This window comes from Crassostrea angulata, chromosome 8, assembly GCF_025612915.1.
Source record: "Crassostrea angulata isolate pt1a10 chromosome 8, ASM2561291v2, whole genome shotgun sequence".
In the NCBI taxonomy this organism is placed as follows: domain Eukaryota; kingdom Metazoa; phylum Mollusca; class Bivalvia; order Ostreida; family Ostreidae; genus Magallana; species Magallana angulata.
The window spans coordinates 30,499,396-30,520,413 of record NC_069118.1 but is presented as its reverse complement, the minus strand read 5'-3'; the positions used below and the strand labels follow the sequence as shown (position 1 = coordinate 30,520,413).

The 21,018-nt window shown below is 31.8% G+C and overlaps 2 protein-coding genes across 2 annotated transcripts; both read left to right on the top strand.

Annotated features, from left to right (window-relative positions):
* The first annotated feature begins 273 nt into the window (after positions 1–273).
* Positions 274–6,634, top strand: LOC128159353 (uncharacterized). The gene is made up of 5 exons (XM_052822412.1): positions 274–332; positions 561–731; positions 1,541–1,666; positions 3,295–3,412; positions 6,386–6,634. Exons 1-5 carry the CDS (start codon positions 278–280, stop codon positions 6,624–6,626), a joined length of 711 nt encoding a protein of 236 aa, XP_052678372.1. The 5' UTR covers positions 274–277; the 3' UTR covers positions 6,627–6,634.
* Positions 6,635–13,171: 6,537 nt separating this feature from the next.
* On the top strand, positions 13,172–19,112 carry LOC128161254 (protein asteroid homolog 1-like). The gene is made up of 2 exons (XM_052824496.1): positions 13,172–13,256; positions 17,248–19,112. Exon 2 carries the CDS (start codon positions 17,316–17,318, stop codon positions 18,975–18,977), a length of 1,662 nt encoding a protein of 553 aa, XP_052680456.1. The 5' UTR covers positions 13,172–13,256; positions 17,248–17,315; the 3' UTR covers positions 18,978–19,112.
* Positions 19,113–21,018: the final 1,906 nt, after the last annotated feature.

The window sequence follows — 21,018 nt, the reverse complement described above, 5'->3', positions numbered from 1 at the left end:
CTTAATTAAAATGATTTCTTTATTCATTGAAAAAGAGACTTTGGATATATATATATATATATATATATATATATATATATATATATATATATATATATATATATATATATATATATATATATATATATATATATAGCTCAATTAATGGCTAAAAAGCAGTTCCATATTTTTAACGCTATTTAAATATGTGTATTTGAAAGACAGCAGGCATTGATTGCCTAACAGAAATCGAGATTAATAATAAAAAATAATTAAAGTTTTCTTTTGCAGTCTCCTGATGGAAACATTTTGCGCTATTGTTGTTCTATGTCTTACATCCGTAGCTATTGCAGGTAATCACCATGATACTCAAAAACGGTTTCAGCAATGCTGCTGAAACTTTTCTTACGAATTATTATAATTGCAAAGCATTTTATTTTAATTAAAAGATTCGGTAACCGAAGAAAAACAATCGTATTGCTAAAAAATCTATGAAATAACATTAGTTCTAGTAACTGAAAGTTTCATTCTTCTTTTTTTTTTTTTACATTTTTTTTTTACAAAAATCTATCATTTTAAAGATTTGGACATATCTAAACGGAGACCTCTTTCAGTGGAATGGCCGAGCGGAACATACACTTTGGTTAAACCTAAATCTGGCTGTCCGCCTGGATGGGGAGAGGGCTGGACCTACCAAGACAACGAGGATAGTGATAATAGGAACAGTTTTTCCTATGTTCCTCATTTTGACGGTACGAATAAAACACATACTGTGGAATCCTTAAATTTCGTGGGGGCCAATTTTCATGGATTGATTTAAATTTCACAGGTTCGTGGGGACGTAATATCGTGTATTCTATTAAACCTACAAAGGAAGTATGACTTTATTACCTTAATTTAATCATTTGTGGAGGATGTTAATTCGTGGATGAGAGGTACCCACAAATTCAACGAAAATGAGCCACCACGAAATCTAATGATTCCACAGTATCAAGAAGGCTGGGTGTTTACCACCAGAGCTAACCAAATTTAATTTTCAGGGAAAATTTGTTTATAGCTTTAAATCTTTTAAGTAAAGAAAAAAATCCTTTAGTTTAACTTTTAAATTTGAGCATTTCTCTATATTTTTATATAGAACGCTTCTTAATCAATACAGTCTTAACTTGGTCACGGCAATCCAATCCTAATAATTCCTGTATGAATTTATTCTCTACTGTACAATTCTAAAGATTATACTTTTGTGTTTAATACTATGTGGGTTTCGCATAAATACAGTATACCAAAAAGAAATAACCTAAAAAAACACCCAATTATCTAATAGAAACCGTAAAGTCGCTGGAAAATAAATAAAAATATGTAATATAAAGAAATAGTTTTTTTAATATATAGAGGTGGTAATTAATTGATTTGATCGTGATTAAATACCATCATAAATTAGATTTGGTCATACCCTGACAACATTTTGATCGCATTATATTCAATGAAAATTTATTCCTTTGATCATGATTTGATGCAATAATTCAATAAGTTCAATTTTTAGTATAAATAAATATATAAACAGGAAGTTTTGGGAGAGACATGAAGTTTTCCTACTGTACAAAGATTGCAAATGTTGGGGATAAAGGAGGCAGGTGGCCAGCGGGGAATTACTGTATCCTGAAACACGGAGAATCCTGCCCGGCAGGGGGTAAGGATTGAAAATCAGTTAGCCATTCATACTGTGACTTTTACTTGCATCCATAGGCCGTGATTTAGGCTTGACGTTTGATATTGAAATAATTATATGAACGTTCTTTTTTAACTCACCTGAGCTGAAAGTTCATAAATCTAAGCTTTTCTGATCACTTTTCGTCCGCAGTTCGTCTGTCTGTAAACTTTTAACATTTTTGACATTTTCGCAAGGACATCTGGGCGAATTTCATCAAAACTTGGTACAATTCATTATTGGGTAAAAGAGATACAAGTTTGTTCAAATGAAGGGCCACGCCCTCTCTCAAGGGGAGATAATTAAGAAATATTTGAAATTTGTAAGTACTTTTGAAATATCTTCTTCTCAAATACATACGACCAGAAAAGCTGAAACTTGTTGGGAACATTTTCAGGTAGTGTAAGTTTGTTGCATTTAAGTTTGTTCAAATCATGGTCCCAGGAAGTAGGGTTGGGCCACACCGGGGGTCGAATTTTTTACATAGAAATATATAGAGTAAATCTTTAAAATTATTTTTTTCCAGAACCAATTGGCCAGAAAAGCCAAAAACTTGTGTGAAATCATCTTTATTCAAATCATCGGGGTAGGATGGGGCCACAATAGATGTGGGTGGGTGAATTTTCACATGGTAATATGGTAATATATTGACAAAATCTTAAGAAATCTTCTCAGAAACTGATCGGCCAGAAAAGTTGAAACTTGTGTGGAAGCATCCTCAGGTAAATAGATTCAAGATTGTTGAAACCGTGATCCTTGAGGTTCAGGTTGGGCCACCATTGGGGGACGAATTTTCACATTGGAGTATATAGAGAAAAGTTCTTAAAAATATTTTTCTAAAATTAAATCCATTTGCCTGAAATAACTGTATCTTTTGTGAAAGCAACCTTAGATAATGTAGATTCAGGTTCGCCAAATCCATGATATTCAGAGGTTTCCGTAGTGACGGGTCAGATTGGGAGGAATTCAAGGTTTACAAAGGAAGATAATTTAAATTTTTCTAAATACGTACATGTTATAACATATGGAATACTTATATATACATGTATGCAAACATTTTGACACATGACCATTTTTTTTTAAATTGTTTAGAATTTTGCTCCAGGACATTTCTTCGACCCTACAAAGGGTTCAAAGTTTCATGAAGATTTATATTCCATGTATAAACAGTTGTTTAAGATCTTTTTTTTTAACTTTAATGTTTAATGTGTGAATGACTATCAAATCACCCTATTACAAAATGCTCAATGTTTTACATAGGAATATTTGGAGGAAAGTTAGAAAATCTTTTTTTAAAAACTTAAGGAACTATTTTACCACATTGGTCTGGTGTTTGTATATAGGTATTGTTGCTTGGGTAGGCGATGTGGCCCATGGACTTCTTCTGTTTTAGTTTTAAGTGTCACCGATTTTTAATGCTTGTATTATGAATGTTAATATACTGAGTATTTGCAAAGTTAGAATAAAAACACATCGTCGCAAACCAGTCCTGTTTATGTATCGTTACTAGTCGTTAACGAGGAGGTTTATTGACTTAATGATCGTGATAAATATGTAAATATCATAAATATAAAGTTAACTGATTATAAACAATGTGATCTTTTTAAAAGGGTTTGATTCTGGTCATGTTCATTGGGATGACGAAGATTCGCACAATAAGAACTCGCATGGAGGAATATTACCAACGGGTTCGTTTGGAAGAGACACCGAAATATATTACTGCTGCAGGTACAATGTCATCTTCACAACGTCAAGGTTTTGTGATTACGGAACTCCACACAATCACAAAACCTTGACGTTGTGAAGATGGTACAATGTATGTACATATATAATTAACCAGCGCAATCCGAGGCACGAACCAATAACAAAATCGGGGGGGGGGGGGGGGGTCAGAGGGTGTGTTTTGGGGTTTTTTCTGAAAAACAAAAACCCATTTAAAGAGGTTCGTTCCTCTGTTTTTGGGTAGCCATTTTGGGCCACCTCTGTTCTGGAAATTATGCATCATATATTGATTCTACCCATAAATTATCTTAAACAAAATAGTAATGGAAAAATACATATGTACAGAGTTTAGTATGGGACTATATTTTGTGGCGGAAGGTTTTTAAGAAGAAAATTAACATTTTTCATAACTTAGTTGTTTTAGAGTACCGTCACTTTAGCTTCCTTATTTTCAATCTAAACAAAATTTCCAGATAGTTTGTGCATTAGGATATCTTCATTTTGTTACGAAAAACATAATGTTACAATTTCCAACATTTCTATTGACACATATTGACAAATTTAACTTATATTTCATAAAAGGCAAGGAAAAATGAATCCCAATTTTTGCTTAAAATCAGCTTATTTCATGCCACATCTCAAATTTTACATAATAGACCCATACTTTTTGTGTTATATTCTGATATTTTAAGATTTTTCTAACAGGTTTATCATGGTTTAAGAAAAGGTTTGAGACTGTTAAATAATTTCATTATATGTTGAAATGGAAATAGATTAAAATAGCGTTTTATCAGTGCAAAAAGGTCAAAATATCAAATAGGTGAAGAAATTGTAACATTTTTCTTTATGATATTTTGAATTTTATTTTTTTTAAATAGCATAAATTTGTATTTGGTGCCATGGTTCAATCCGATTATTAAGTATAGAGGGAAAAGTGATTTACATGTATGTGCAATCTGCACTATCAGTGCAGAAAGGTCATATTAAATAGACCGTAGTGCCAAATGAAGCATATAGGCCACAAACTTTAAACAAAAAACTTTAAAACTTTTAATCCCAGGATCTAACGTCCTTAAAATGACTGTGTAATCATTATAATTTAGTATAATTCGTGTTGGCTCTTGGGAAGCCTTCCATCCACTTTACATCCTCCGCGAAAACTAAATAAAAAAAGTTCTCTCACTGAAACTGAAAACCGACACATCCACGAAATTACGTCCTGGGCATCGAATGAGCAAATTTTGAAATACCCACAACCCTCGGACTTTGGCCCCAACAAAATTAGTAAAACAGTTAAGTGACCGAATTTTTAAGGTAGAACAAGAGTTTGACCCGTGCGTGCACGGGTTGACATTGCATATGATATCGGACAGTTATATACGAAATACTGAGATACATCCACACACTGTATTGTTGACATTTACATAACCAAGCTTTAGGTCTACAATAATGCTATTAATTCTACTTCACTCTGCTTAGTTAGAATAATCTAACTGTGTCTCGGGAGTTGCAGAATCGCTCCGAAACGAATTTGGAGAAAATTAATGAAGCTGCATTAAAAAAAACCAGTAAAATAATTCATAACAAACCATTTTGAGGCTGGAAATACCTAATTTCATCTTAAATTTTTATTCATATTAATGAAGAATTCAACACTTATTCACTATCGTTTTTACTCGTTTCGAATTTACACACTATGTTGACGGGATTTTTATTATCAAATGAACTGATTAAGAGTTATCACCCGTATTTCCTTTGATGAACAGAATATATGACAAATTTTCAATGAAAGTTTACACGTTTTTGTAATATGGTTTCTGAGTTGATCGATGCAAATGTGATATGGAAACATAAACTAAAGGGCCTCCGTGATTCAGCGTGAATGTAATGCGCATGCGCAAGATTGTAAAATCAAAAAAATCCAGATGATTTTCGTTGATTATTAATTAGCGAAGCTTGATTGAGAAAAAATAAAAACAAATTGGTGATCTTTAACCACAATGATGTTAAAAATTTATAAAACAAAAGACATTACTCTTCCACTTTCTCTGTCTTAAAGCCCAAAAATTCGAGTCTATTATTTTAAAGGGGCATGGTCACGATTTTGGTCAAATTCTATTTTTATGGTTTTTTATTTACAATGGCTTGCTTTAGAAATGCATTACCAATGATTAAATAAAATTTTAGAGTCAATTGTAGAGTTATAAGCAAAATACAGGGATCATAATTCTTTGTCATGTAAGCAAGGCTCCTGCCTTGTTTTTGTTAAATAGGTTCAATATACCAGTAAAAATAATTTCAGCTTACTTGTCTATCTTTTTATTTATTTTAAGCATAGATAAACAGTTTCTAACGTTTTACACATTTTTTAAGGTTTAAAACTGAAGTGTTTTCTTCAACATCAAAAATGTAAACAAATGCTTCGTTTACATAGCGAAGAATTTCAAGCTCTGTAACTTGCTTATAACTCAACAAAATAGCACTCAAATTTCGGTTGCCTATTTAAGATGTCTTTCTGAAGCATTGTAAATATTGAAATCGACAAATAGTTTTTGACCAAAATCGTTACCATACCCCTTTAATATAGTAGTATAGATTTGTGCACGGTCGAAACTATATTACATACTTTTGTTTTTATATCAGGCTAATGTGTAAATTAGTAAATTGAGCAAAGGATTTAAAAACAATTTATCTAAAATCAGAACAATGAACTTACCTCCATCCCTATTTAGTGAATGCTTTTCTTTTCGTTTCTTGCAATTATTATGTTTCCCAACACATAAACCGACACATGTTTTTCTTCATTCGAATTTTATTTTCCATTTTGACCGCAAGCTTTTTGTCTTATTAGTTTTTTCGTTTTTTTCATAAATGAGATATTTTCCTAGAAAAAACCCCAGAAATGTTCAAAAGTTCACTAGGATATGAGTATGTGAAGTTTTAAATAAGTGTTACGTCAAGATGTTTATTTTTCCTCAGGAACGATGGTCCATACAACACTGAAATTCAGCTCCCAACGGCTCACTCATTTTATCTGCTGAGATATACCTCCCCTTGTCAGATGGTAAAAGGAATGTACGTCAGAGAAGAGTCCGTATATTTTGATGACGAGGACCACAACAATGAAAACTATGCTACTGGGAAACACCCACTGGGGACTGGAAATGTAAGGAACCAGCGCCTGATGTACTGCTACTATTCCCCGCTGCATACTGAGTAAATAAAATGTGCTTGCTTGTTTGATTCAATTTGTTAGTTTTGTTATTTTTTCGTACCAATTGTTTCAAATATTTCTTCCCAACTTTACTGGTACTGGTTATCGGACTACAATTTACGTTATTTTTTCCGTCGTATTTTTATCTGAATATTTCTGCAGAGAATTTGCAAGTGAAAAAAGTTCATTCCTTACTGGTACTGGTTATCGGACTACAATTTACGTTATTTTTTCCGTCGTATTTTTATCTGAATATTTCTGCAGAGAATTTGCAAGTGAAAAAAGTTCATTCCTTATCTTTTTTTTTTATCATAAGTTATTTAAATATATAAACCATAGTACAGCTGTTTCAAGTGCCCCTTAGAAAACCCCGTATTAATGGTGATTATGATGATTCCTTGGACCAGTTATATACTCTTTGATTATAAAGTAAAACTAGACAACATTAAGAATGTGACCATCTCAAAGGAATTAAATGATGGACAAAAAGAGGTAAAGATTTTTAGAGAATTTTGCTTGAACCTTGACCTATAACTTTTCAGCTGGCATTGAACTTCTAATGCAATCTCAGTACTTCTTACATAAAAGCATTCTTGTTCAATCTCAGCAAGGGTAAGCAAATGGTAAATAAACTGCGGTCTAAAACTGATAATAAAGAGATCCGCTATGACCTTTACATAGACTTTGGTTCACTGCGCGTCATTAAAAGTAAAGTGTTAGCCAAATATGCCTAAGGTGGGAGTAAGTGGAGAGTATATATATAATTATACTCTTAAAAAAGGATTTTTGGATAATCTGATATGACCTTGACACTTGACATACAAACATCATTAAAGGTCACTGCATAGTCTTTGACCAGGGCACCATATGGGTAAAGAATGAGTTACACTGTGGCAAGGGGAGAGAAGATATGCTCCGGACAATGATTTTTATATCATTCTGCTAAAACCTTTACATCTGACCTTGAAAATTTGTTTAAAATCACTACACAACCTTCACGTAAAAGCTTTGTTTATGTGAAGTATGAGTCAAATGGTACTTAGTGGAAAGTATATATGCTCTGATAAAAGAAATTTGTGTGATCTTATATGACCTTGACCTTTGACCTACAAACTTTCTTCAAGGTCACTGAACATTCTCTGACCATAGACATTCTGTAAGTGAAATTGAGCCAGATTGGATTAAGGGGAGAGAAGATATAAGTTTAAAATCATTAATACATGTATATTAATCTTATTTTATATTATAATAATAGATGAGTTTAAAGTCACTGCACACTCTTTACCTAAAGGAATTCTTTGGGTGAAGTATGACCCAGATTGTGCCAAAAGGAGACAAGCTATGTTCCGGACAAATGATCTCGGACGGACAGACGGACGAAAAGACTGACCACTTTATTTAAAAGTAAAACAAACTGCAAGCTATATAGTACTGTTTGTGTCACTACTGTTGCTGTAATGAACAAATTACTCTAGTATTTCCCATATATAATGGAGGAAACTACATGTTTCAGCTGAATCACCAATCCCATCCTGTAGAAAATGGTAAATTTTCTTTACATTGTTTCGATTGGTAAATGCCAAATTTAATGTAAAATAAGAATTTTACAACAGGTTGCAAGCATAGAAAGATATTTGAAGACATTTATGGAGAAACACAAACATTTAAATTGTTTCCATGGTACATGTACATGTAACTAAAGAGAAATTTCAAAATATGATTTCTTCATTTAATTTGAATGCAAATCTTGAACTTTTTGGTATACACTATTATGGTTGTGCAATTTAGAATTTATAAATAAAAAAATTGAGAAGCGTTGCTATGGTAACAAGCTAACAAATAAGGTATATTCTAATATTTTGAGGCATATTTGAATTGTTATTACTGGTTTAAAAACTATATATAACTTATATCAATTGGTGAGAAAAAATTAAGTATGTCCTGAACGTGAAAGTAACTTGAAAAAATCCGGCATTTGCTAAATAAAGAATATTGCCGTTGCCTTATAGAATAAGGACTTTTCAAAAAGTAAGATTTTCTGTGATTTCTACGCAACTTTAATTTCCTTGGCAACAACACTTCTTTGTTGAATTACAAAGTTTTTTGTGGTATACAATAAAACACTAGGTATATTTCTACAAAATCCAACAAAAATAATTGCTAAAAATATCTAAAATCAGGAATTACAGCATATCAAATCGTTTTCAATTTTTCAGTTTTTTCTGTTTCAAGGCCTTGTTGGCATAGCAGCAGGTATCAATTTTCATAAATGAAGTGTATATTGCATGGACATTGATAAGGATATAAAAAAATAAATAATTCACGATTTCAGCTTATAAAAAAATAAAGATTGTTTAAGGTCAAGTTCTAGTAAATGATTCCAGACTTCTTTTTGGTGCCAAAACCATTATGACGTCATAATTGATTTGATGGATTTTCCCGTGTATTTTACGTCTTTAAAGGAATTACGTGGAAAATAAAACAATATTTTGACATTCTATATCTAATTACGGAAAAAGTAATTCCGGTACCTATATTCAATTTTGCATCATTTTAAAGAGAAGGTCAAGAGCTTATTTAATGCAGTTTTTGGAGAAACTGTAGGCATTCTAGATATATTTGTTCAGTCAAAAATGAACAAAATTCCCAGATTTGTTACTTTTATTCTTCAAATTTCATAGAAAATTGTTGTTTCAAACATGATTTTTCATTGTGTTTAACAAAACCCAAGCCTCGGTACACCCTATGAAACGAATACATGTATATTGTTATAAAGCATCATTAAAAGAATTTATATCTTGAATTTCATAAACTTGAAGGCACCTTTCATTTACTAGATCTTGACCTTAATGTCTTTAATAGTTTACATTAGTGGGCAAAACCTTCTGATAAAGTAGGTAAGTTTTGCTATTTTTTCATCTTTAGCCTCGGTTACCATGGCAATAGTTACCCCCAGCACCCAACTATTAGTATCTTTTTGCGTTTTATACCTAAATGTGTCCATGTATGAAATAAAAAGAAAATCGGTTACTATGCGTGGCCAGACCCTTTCATTAATCTTTGATTCTTACATGAAATTGATCTTCAGTGTTATGAAGTTAATAAACGTTTACTTACGTCGTAGCAGACGACTGAGATACCGTTTTTCTGATAAACGTGTTCTAAATACTGGAACTCGTGATTTAGTCGATAACAAGGCCAGCACCACTATAAATATATTTTCTGCCATAATTTTTAAGTAGACGACTATTTAAATAATTGTTTTAATAAATCTTATTCCTTACTATGCATGATAATATCATACACAAAGTCATGTCATAATGTAACGCTATGTGACTCAATACAAAATTAGGCGTTTTCAAACAGGAAATTGATAAGCTCGCATTTACTCAATAATCATGGCATGATGATGAATGTAAGGTATGTTTGTTTATTTGTGATCTGGCTGGGACGTAAGATATTTTTGTGTAGTTATTTATCAAGACCTCTGTCCTAGCGACCCAAGTTCTTCTATTCAAAAAGGACACGTCTATCTGTATGCAAATATTACATTATGACTTGTTGATTAAATATCAACTTGGTTAAATCATTTCACATTAAACAAATTATTAAATATATGTAAGGTCGAGAATAATGTAAACTTTTCTGATCTACGATACTTTGCTCCTACTATATGCATTTTCCTCGCCGATACGTTTTTAAGTTAAGCTCAAGGTGTATTCATTGTCTAAAAAAACTTATAATGAAGGAATACAACTTTCTGAAACCTTCTTTACTAAAACTTAAGTGTATCAGTCTCTTTAGCTATTAGCTATAAATCAGACTATTATTTGTCTTTCTGTATCCAGTAGATGTACTAATTATAGAGATATACCGTTATTATCTCATCGAAAAAAGATTACATCAACAAGAAAACATCTTTTGCATATATGAGTAGATTTGGTGTTGTTTTTATCATAAAACTATTTATAACTTAAAGCCGTACAAAAATCAAAGTTGATTCCTCTACCAATATGTGTACCTTTTTTATTTGGAGAGAAAGGTCTATATATTATACTTCGTTATATCCCCTTTTTCTGTTCAAAGGTTCGTTTTTCTGTCCGTCTGTTTTTCCGTCTTTGTAATTGCCTGTCTATCTGTCTGTCTCAATATGAAATGAAATTGCCGATTCATTTTAGTCGTTGTGGCAGTAAATCTACTATGGCTTCAGAATTGTGTTTGTCCGTTTGTTTAAAAAGTATCCAGGCAGTTGACTTTTCTATGTCTAAAAGAAAACAACATCAGTTTGAATTATCAAGACCACGCAACTCAACATCAACGCAACTTTATGATTCTTTGTTCTATTTTCGCATTTTATTCTTGTAAATGAATGATCTACACAGAAATATGATATTCTTGTGGTATATGACACTTTTATGAATGTAATGGTTATGTCTTACTCAATTATTCCAGGCTTGGCGATACTCTCTCACGGTATATGCCCGAATAATTAATCATCGAAGAAAACCATGGAAAAGGTAATTTTGGTCATAGCCATTTTACAATGATTTTTAAGTGGAGATGTCAAGAAAATCTAGGTTAACACATAACTTTCTTACACATAAAATTTAAAAAAAACATTAAAAATATTATATGAACGGATTTAAATTATACATAAATGTATGACCATAAAAAGCACCTGAAAGGAAAACAAACTCAATGCTACATTAACATCTAGTGTTTAAACCTACATATAATTCATTTATTTCTCTGTTTCCTTAATACAAATCAATATAAATTTTAAAAATGAGTACATGCACTAAGGTTAAAAAGAAAGTTGGAAATCAATGTACACTCTGTTAGCAATTGAAAAGCAGTGATCGATCAACCAGACCTTGTCGATGTTTTTAAAAAACAAACTCAACTGCGTCATGACTGCGCAAAAAATTAGTCTGTTAAATTCCGTTCAACATATTGATTTGTGTTAAAATATAAATGAATTTTTTTTTATAAGAAAATATAAATCATTTTAATTTTACAGAAAGACAGGTCAACATTTCGCCTTTTAAAATAAGTCTACTTGCATTTAGAATGTTGTTACTTGTATGTATGTATTAAATACAACGAGTTTAAATGATGGTACATGTGCAACGTTTATTTCGAATCAATAGAAAGAAATTTGGTCTCTAAAAGACGACGAATCTAAACAAATGCAGTGCATGTTAGCATGACCATATATAATAAAATCTGTTGTTTAAGGACGCTAATAGCTAAAAAGACGAATTTTTTTTTCATATGAATTTGTAAGTTAAACTTTTATGTCGTACATCTATAAAAATCTTAAATGTTTTTTTAGTTAGTTTCTCTAGAAAAATTGAAATATATGTATAAAAGATTATATTGCTTTATAAAAAAATTTCTTTGCTCGCTAAAAAATCAGGAATATATATATATCTTTATGTCAATTGGTTATTTGTTATTATTATGGTAATGGTTATTATGGTAATTATGGTAATTTATTAACCAACTTAAAAATTAGGATTTTACTATTGTCACTATTTCAATTATCTGTTTCTAGAACTGTAGAATATTTAGTGCACTAAAGCATGAACATTTATGTACGTTGTGGTTACTCCTTCCCTCCAATGATATTGCTCAAATAATTATCATTTGTTTCAGAAGAAAACCTTCAAAAAATATTATATGACTTAGCCATTTCAAAATAATTAAAAACGTGGAGCGGTTTAGAAATTTTAGGATAACAAATAACTTTCAAGCAGGTTTATTTTTAAAAAAAAAAAACTAGCATGTGAACCAATTCTTAGAGTACAACAGTCTCAAAAAGCGTCTGAAAAGTCAAAATGCATTTAATTTCGTGTTTTCTTGATAAGAATTCAAAATAAAAATAACAAGTGTACATGTTAAAAAGGCAATAGGGAAATCAATGCACTGTTTTCATATTTTCTCAAAGATGCACTTTATAAACATTTCAAACTCTTGTGTATTTAACATAGCGATCAAATAGAATTAATCAATAAGCATACCCTTTCGATGTTTTATAAAAGAATCAACTGCGTCATGACTGCGCAAATACTCATTATGAATTGAGTTGGATGAATGCATTTTAAAATGTTTATTTATGTCGAATTGCATTGGCCCACAATTTGCTTTTCAAAAATAGCTTGCTTGTATCTATATATATTTAATGAATGTATATTGATTAGAAGGAGTAAGAATTCGCTAGATGTACAAATTTGGATTCAAATCAATATACAGAGCTTTGTATGCTAATGAAAATCTAAACAATTGCAGAGCATGTAAGCATGAGCATAGACAATGAAAATCCGTTGTCATTAGGACGCTCTTAGTTTTAAAGAAAAGATTGTGGATCAAGATTTATTTTCCACATGAATGAGTAAGTTAAACCTTTGTGTCATTTACATATATATAATTTGTTTTCTTTATTTCATATTAAATGTCAAGAACCGATGCATGTACAAACTTGAATAAATATGAAGAACTTTTAATTTCATAACAAAAACAGTGCATGTGCGCATGATTGTTAGAGCATAGAAAACGAAAGTCCGTTGTCAAGGACGCTCATAGTTACATGTAGAGAGAACAGATAGTTTGAAGATCAATGTTTCATATTGATGCGTAAGTTGAACTTTTATGCCACATATATGTCGAAAATATTTTTAAAAAGTTTAAGATAAAGCTTAATAAATCAATTAAAGTTATTACGACTGTTTCTTTAATTGTATTGCTTGCCATAACAGATCAGGAATCTTTTGGTTTATTTATTTACATGTCATATCAATAGAGTACTGTATTGCTAGGTTTTATTCTGGAAGGGCACTGATTTTGGCTTACAAGGTATACCATTAATTTTTGGCTGATATTACTATTGTCATTTCCTTTCACTACAATATATTTTCAGTTTATTCTGAACAGTTGAGAAAATGGATGTATTATAGCAAAAGTCCTACGTCGCCATTACGGGGTGGTGTAATAGGATTTTCAATTCTGTCTACACACCCTTCAATATTTTATTAGAAATAATTACTTTATAAATGTTTTTAAGAAAAAACTTGATTAACAATCAATGTTTGTTTCGTCATTCATATATAAACCGTTATTCAGACAATTACAGTACAGCTCACGAGTATCCCGACACCCACCGTGTAAAAAACACGGTGGAAAACGGTCTGTGTCGCACCGTGTACACGGTGTGACACCGTGTATGTGTATTGGAAAATTCAAGAAAAAGCACCGTGTCGCACGGTGGCCGCCCGTGGAACTCCGTGGCCACTGTGTTACACCGTGGATATTGTTACCTGAGACGTTGATAGAAATAGCGTATGTTTAGAAATAAATAAATTATGGCTAAACAAGGGTTGAAACATATATTTCCTTTTCATATTTAAAAAAAAAATGAATGTCGACTTAAGTTGCACGGACCCAGAAAATTGTCGGGGCTGTCAACGTGAAGTTATTTTTTTGTGATCTGAAAACTCGACGTAAATGGGTACCTTTTAATTCATTTGTTCTTAAATAAATTGAAATAAATTCACCAAATATATTTAATAATCAATTGATATATAATCAAAATTCAAACCAATTTAATTCATCGTGTTTTTTTTCTAAACACGCTTGATGTTGTAACTGACGATCCGATTAAAATATCGGGAGCTTAAACGTCTTACTTTCTGTTATATCTGAAAACACTTTCTGATCTATTAATTAATTTACAGCCTTACTTTAAACCAATTAAAAATGAGAAATGAAAACATTTCAGATCATGTTTGTTTAAAAACATGTTGATGTGCTGTAGTAAATAACAACCCCATATTACCGGTGACTCGAATAATTTGGACTTCAGCTATTTATGTAGCAATAAAGAATTGTACATGTACTAAAAATATACCTGCTTTTCATAAAATAACTTTGAACTTTATTTCCGTACAGCTGGTAATGGCGCCGTGATTTCACATGAAAAAATCACTCGTGCGATACACCTGTACGGAAACTGATCAGATACACAACATTGTCTTTCATCTTGGGTTCTATACACAACAGGTGTTATTGTCTGTCTTGTTAGGTGTCATTGTAATTTACAACTAACTGTGTGTTTATTTGGACGTCTGAACAGGTGTACTCGAGATGCCGTTATTCACACCTTTCCACGGACACCTGTTTGGTAACTCATCACAACCCGTCGTGTGTATGGTCTGAATATATTTTACTTCTACTTTGTTAGTTCCTTGATTTTTCCTTATCTCTAACAAAGAAAAAAATTGTCTGTAGATGTGTACACAAACAATTACACGTAAGACTATCGGCGCGTGGATCCGGAGAACAATTCCGAATTCAGCAACTCTATAAATGCGGGAATTTCACAAAGTATTAACTTGCGATAAGAAATTTTTTACCGGGTGCACATACATGTATGTACGAAAAAACCTGATTGATTAAAAAGATGAATGAGATAATACCGGTAACTTTTTGCAAGCATTTATAACAAACACAACTTTATTTACTTTATAACCAATCTAATATGTGTGATGTGAAATAGCGTTGAAATTTTAACGAAAAAACTTATTACTTATTACTTATTACATCCTATACTTTACAAACTTCTATTCATTGTGTTGAAGTCGTTATTAAAACCATGGATCTAAAATAAATGAATTAAATTAATACAAATAGAACTCTTAAAATTCTAAAATGATTGCACAAAAGACAAAAGACAAAAGTACAGAGAGAGAGAGAGAGAGAGAGAGAGAGAGAGAGAGAGAGAGAGAGAGAGAGAGATTTTACAGCGCAATATTCCAACCCTCATACATGCAGTATAAGAATGAAAAAACTAAACATTTCAAACACTAAATACTTCATTGTTAAACATTTTTCTATTTTGCGGACTTAAAAAAAAACCAATAGAACGACATTTATTCCTTATCATGGAAGGCATGGAAGGAGCACGTGGTCTATCTCGCGGGCTGATTTGATTGACAGGGATAGCACGTGGACTCTGACTGCATAGATTCTATCGCAATTTTAGGGAAAAGGGTTCAATATAAGGGAAACTATAAATCTAACTTATTACACTGAATTACAAGTGAAATGTACTTAAAATTAAACTCATACCAGTATTCTCTCTCTCTCTCTCTCTCTCTCTCTCTCTCTCTCTCTCTCTCTCTCTCTCTCTCGCTATGACGATCATTAAACAATCAAACAGTAATTATTGCAATACTGAGTAGTTTCTTGGAACACTAATAATTTCTAAACTCGAGTTGCTTATAAAGATGAAATAAAAAATTATCAAGTACCGATCCACGGATTCTAAGCGCTATGAATATGTACCGTGCGGTACTACATGGACAAGTACATCACACATATGTATAAAAGAAAGAAAATTTGAAAATATGAATATAAAGCTGTATAATTATATTATTTAGAGAAAGTACAGTTGTTTTCAACAACCAGTTAGATTTGTTATCGTTGAATAGAGTATAAGTGAGAGAAGATCACAGTTATGACTCTATGCACTATTGAAACCGCCAATCTACAGCAACTACGATTACTACAACGTTTAAAAACGGACTGAAACAAAAACAAAAACTTATGGAACAGTGTATTTGAATTTTAAAAAGGAAAATAAAGTGTTAGTGTTTTATTTGATCAAACCTTTATGTGGGCGATATCGATTTTTTTGTTCTTAATATCAACAAAAATCAACCGTAACAATCGCATACGTCTGAAAATTGCGTGCCTTTTATTTATTTCTATTTCGTTGTCTTTTTCTTTAATTCTCTTACGTACATCAATTAATATTTTATTCTTTATAAGTTTTATTCCTAAATCCTCCTTTTTTCACAGGTAAATACCGCGTGTTACACCGTGTTACTGTCCGTGTTGCATCGCGTTGCACCGTGTCGCACCGTGTATTTTCTCGTTCCGTGGCCGTAACAGAGAACAATAGATCAAAGGTACCGACACTTCCACGCTCAGCGTGGACTTTCAAACACGGTGGTCGGTGTTTTTGTCGGGATACTCGTGAGCTGTACTGTATATGCACCTTAGTTGATAATAAATCTATGTCTCCTAAAACAATACAAGCTAACACAAATGACATTTAATTAAACATCTAAGGTTGGGAAAGTGAAATGATGTTAAAAGGAGTTTTAAATTATTATTCAAATTAATGTTGATTTTTTGCGCATTTTAGTTTTGTATACAATTTGACTATATAAAAAGCAATGTATATTTAATCAATATATATATATATATATATATATATATATATATATATATATATATATATATATATATATATATATATATATATATATATATATATATATATATATATATATATATATAGATCTGTAACACTGTTATATGTAATTTTTGTCCTTTTTTCTCACACTCACAGTATTTGCATTGGAATGAAAAAAAAATAAATGACATATCCTAAATGTTTGTCAAAAAATCTACATTTAAGTGCTTAAATTAGATGATTTTACATGTAAGTTTGACTTTTCAAAAATCTTCCAAATTGGCCAAAATTATATTCCCACCAAAATACCCTCAGCTATACGGTACATGTATTTCAATTCATTTACCAATTTTACCTGTATACCTTCAGGTCTCCAAATTAAACATCTCCCTGTTTCAATAATTGTTTAAACGAAAAAAAAACCAACATTGGAATCCATGGGGATCTTAGGATTGACCACCTTCATAAAAAATAATCCACAGATTACGGAGGAATTTTCGCTGCATTCCACTAGGGTTGTCATAGATGGCAATAGCTTGTATCACTTTTTATATAATAAAGACAAGTTGGATTTCCTACACGGTGGAGATTATGATCAGTATGCTAATAAAATCAGAGAGTTTTTTAGCCTCCTTCAATCCTGCAACATTCAACCTTATGTTGTATTTGATGGTGGAAATGAGCCAAATGAAAAGAAATTTCAGACTGTTTTAAGTAGAATTGAACGGCGACTTGAAATGGCTATTCAGTTAACAAAACAACAACATGACTACTGTAGGGTTATGCCAATAATGTCACGCGACACTTTTATAGCTGTTTTGTCGGAAATAACCATACCGTTTGTCGTTTGTGATTTTGAGGCCGACAAAGAAATTGCAAAACTGGCAAATCATTTGGACAGCCCGGTTTTATCTGACGATAGTGATTTCTATATTTTACCTTTATCATCTGGATTTATCCGTTTTGAAAGTCTAAACTTAACTGTGCAAGGAATCAGAGTGGAAAATGGTACTTTGAAACATTGTCTTTCTGCTCGACGATATCGTGTTGACAGATTTGTTAAAGTCTTTCCGTCCTTGGGAAAAGATGTTTTTCCATTATTAGCTGCCCTCCTAGGAAATGACTATGTGGACAAAACAGTTTTTAAATCTTTCTGTTTTTCAATTCGGTCAATTGGAGGAGAAACGCAATTTACGGATCCAACAGAGGAAAAAAAGATTCTCAAAATCATTCTCTGGCTGCAAAGCTTAAAATCATATAGAGAAGGCATTGAGAAAATAGTCTCAAGGTCTAAAGATAAAGACGCTGTTTCATTAGCTATACAAATTACAGAGGAAGCGTTTACACTTAATGCAACAGAAACCGAATTTTCTCTGAGGTCTTACTTCATGGAAAAGGGCAGTACAGTCAGCAACCCAATACAAGGTCGCTATGGATCTATGATTCCGACGTGGTATGTTAGTCAACACAGAAAGGGAATTATTCCCCCAACCTGCATTGACGTTATCACACTACACAGAAAGCTTTTAATTCCCCAAGTGGAAGACCCTAAATCGTCAGTGTCCTCCTATCAGTGTAGCGAAAGTATAAGAAAATATATGTATGGGATTTTACTTTCAGAGGGCGTTGATGAAGTTCAACAAAATGAAGGAGTGACCTCAAAAAGGAAGTGGGTTGTCGAGGAGTTTGATCGCAATGCACACGTAATCATGGTTAAACGTGTCGACTCTTTGGTTACTCTAGCTGAATATGGCAAACTACCAAAACTCTCAGAGATTCCAGACCTTTCAACATGTGAAAAAGAAAATATTCTCCGTCTGGTAATCAATATGCCTTCTTTTAGTATCGATGATATGACTAAAGACCTTGAGCTTGTTCTGGGAATCGTTGTATTTTGGATTAAGAAAGCCAAGCCACAAATCACCGTTTTTCATTTGCAAAGTGTCCTGGTTTGTCTGATAATGTTAAATGTTAAAGTAGTCCGAGTATCGCACTACGTCATAATACGGAATTTACAATATTGGTTCGACTTTTACAAAGCGTTTTTGATACCCGGTATTGATTTTGCTCTACATCGCTGTTGTAAGCAATGGCAATAATAAGCAATTAGAACGGTAATATATGTATTCTATGAGAGATAGAAATGATACATGTTGAGAAACTCGATTCTGTTTAAGTAAAATGAAAAACGAAGTTTCTGATTAACCAGGATCTCAGGTATGCTTATATCTTCTTTATTTTGACCCCCCCCCCCCGAATTTTTCTTTTTCTTTTACTAAAACCGGTTCTAATTTAGAGACAGAAGCTATTTCGATTTTAATCAATCGTCAATTAATTAATGTTTAAATGACATCTAACATTGTTGACAGATATAGGCAAAAAACTGTAGCAAAATGTGATTTTTACGGATTTTTTCGTCAGGGACTACTTGGTTTAGATCTTATAGCGTGAAAAGTAATCCGTCAACATATCATTTAATTTACAAAATCTTTTTTCTAAGATGTCAATCTATAGAATAAACACCATGAATTTAAGTTTGAGTCCATAAAATAGTAAAAAAATTACCAAACGCGATACTAGCATTGCATTTTTTGTATTCTATTTTGATACATCAGGTCCATAAAGCGTACTTACTTACAAAAATTTGCGCAAAATTATTGATGAGATATGGCTTAAATAAATATTTATACTATATTTTGTATGTTCAGTTCTAATTTCCCCAAAATTGGTAATTATTTTTAGGAAAAACGGACGTCTGGCAAATTTCATAATTGTCAATAATTTTCGCAAGGGGGTACACCCGTCTGAGAGGTGATAACAAACAAACTAGCATGTAAACATACATATTTTCTTTTGTATATGTATTGCTAGAATGTATATTTATCATTTAAAGCTAAGCTTTTAATGATTGAGCCCATTTAGTGCCGAGTATAGGTCTACCTTAAATGGGTTCTTTCCAAACATTATGCTACTGGGTGTGAGAAAAATTTGATAGAAACTGCGGTTTTAGGCATGGACACTAAATGCCGAGAAGAAGTCAGTGCCAAGCTTGATTTATTTAACATTGGTCCTAAACACAATAAGAAAAATCCGGTAGAGTGCGATTTGATTCATGGATTTGCACAACTTCAAACTTGCATCATGGCAACTATGCACTTTAATTATCTGTTGATGTGTCCCTTTCCAAGTCCCTTCATACCACATGTATTTTCTGGAACCTTTCTGTACAGTTTTTGTATTGCGCTCCAGAATCAAAGATATCCTGACGTATTTATACATGAACTGCTTTCAAAAGACTCAAGGCTTTCGTGTGTGTACCGGTGTCTCTATGATGCTGTGAATAAAGCTCTTAGTCCAGGTTCATCAAAATACTTCAGAACGTATATTGATCCCGATGAAGACAGAAAAGGCAAAAGATCACAGCGTGTCCGAAAAGGTTCTCAGACACCTAGACTTAAGCATATGTAACAAAGTTACCAGAGAAGAAAAATTGACTGATCATGAAAACCGACAAAAGATATAAGTAATTATTCTTTTTCTACTATAAAATCATTAAAATCACTAATGACTACACTTTCATAGGTTTCGTTGGTACATGTACAAGTTCCAAACTCCAACAGATTTAAATCACCTTTAAATGATTTCCAAAGTGATTATATTCTTGCATTGCGAGTGAAAACAATCTAGGAAAACCATTTATATAAGCATTTTTTAAAGGGACTTGGACACGATTTGAGATCAAAAATTTTATTTTTATTTTTTATGTATAAAATGGTTTATTGGTGCATTTTAAATGATTGACCAAAATATTAAATGTTAAAGTCAAGTTACAAGCGAGATACAGAGGTTAGAATTGATTGTTATGTAAACAAAGCTCGAGTCTTATAGTTGTTTACAAAAAAGTAATGTATAGAATTACCATTTCTTAGACAAAATGGCATGTAAATAACAATTTAAACTAATTCAATATCTATTTGATTGAAATTTACACCAATACAACGAATATGTAAAAAATGACAATATTCGAATTTGTTTAGAAACAAAGAATTGTAAACTCTGTATCTTGCTTATAAATTGATATTTGAGTTTCAAATTTTGACATGGCATTATAAACTTCTATATTTATCAATATAAACATTG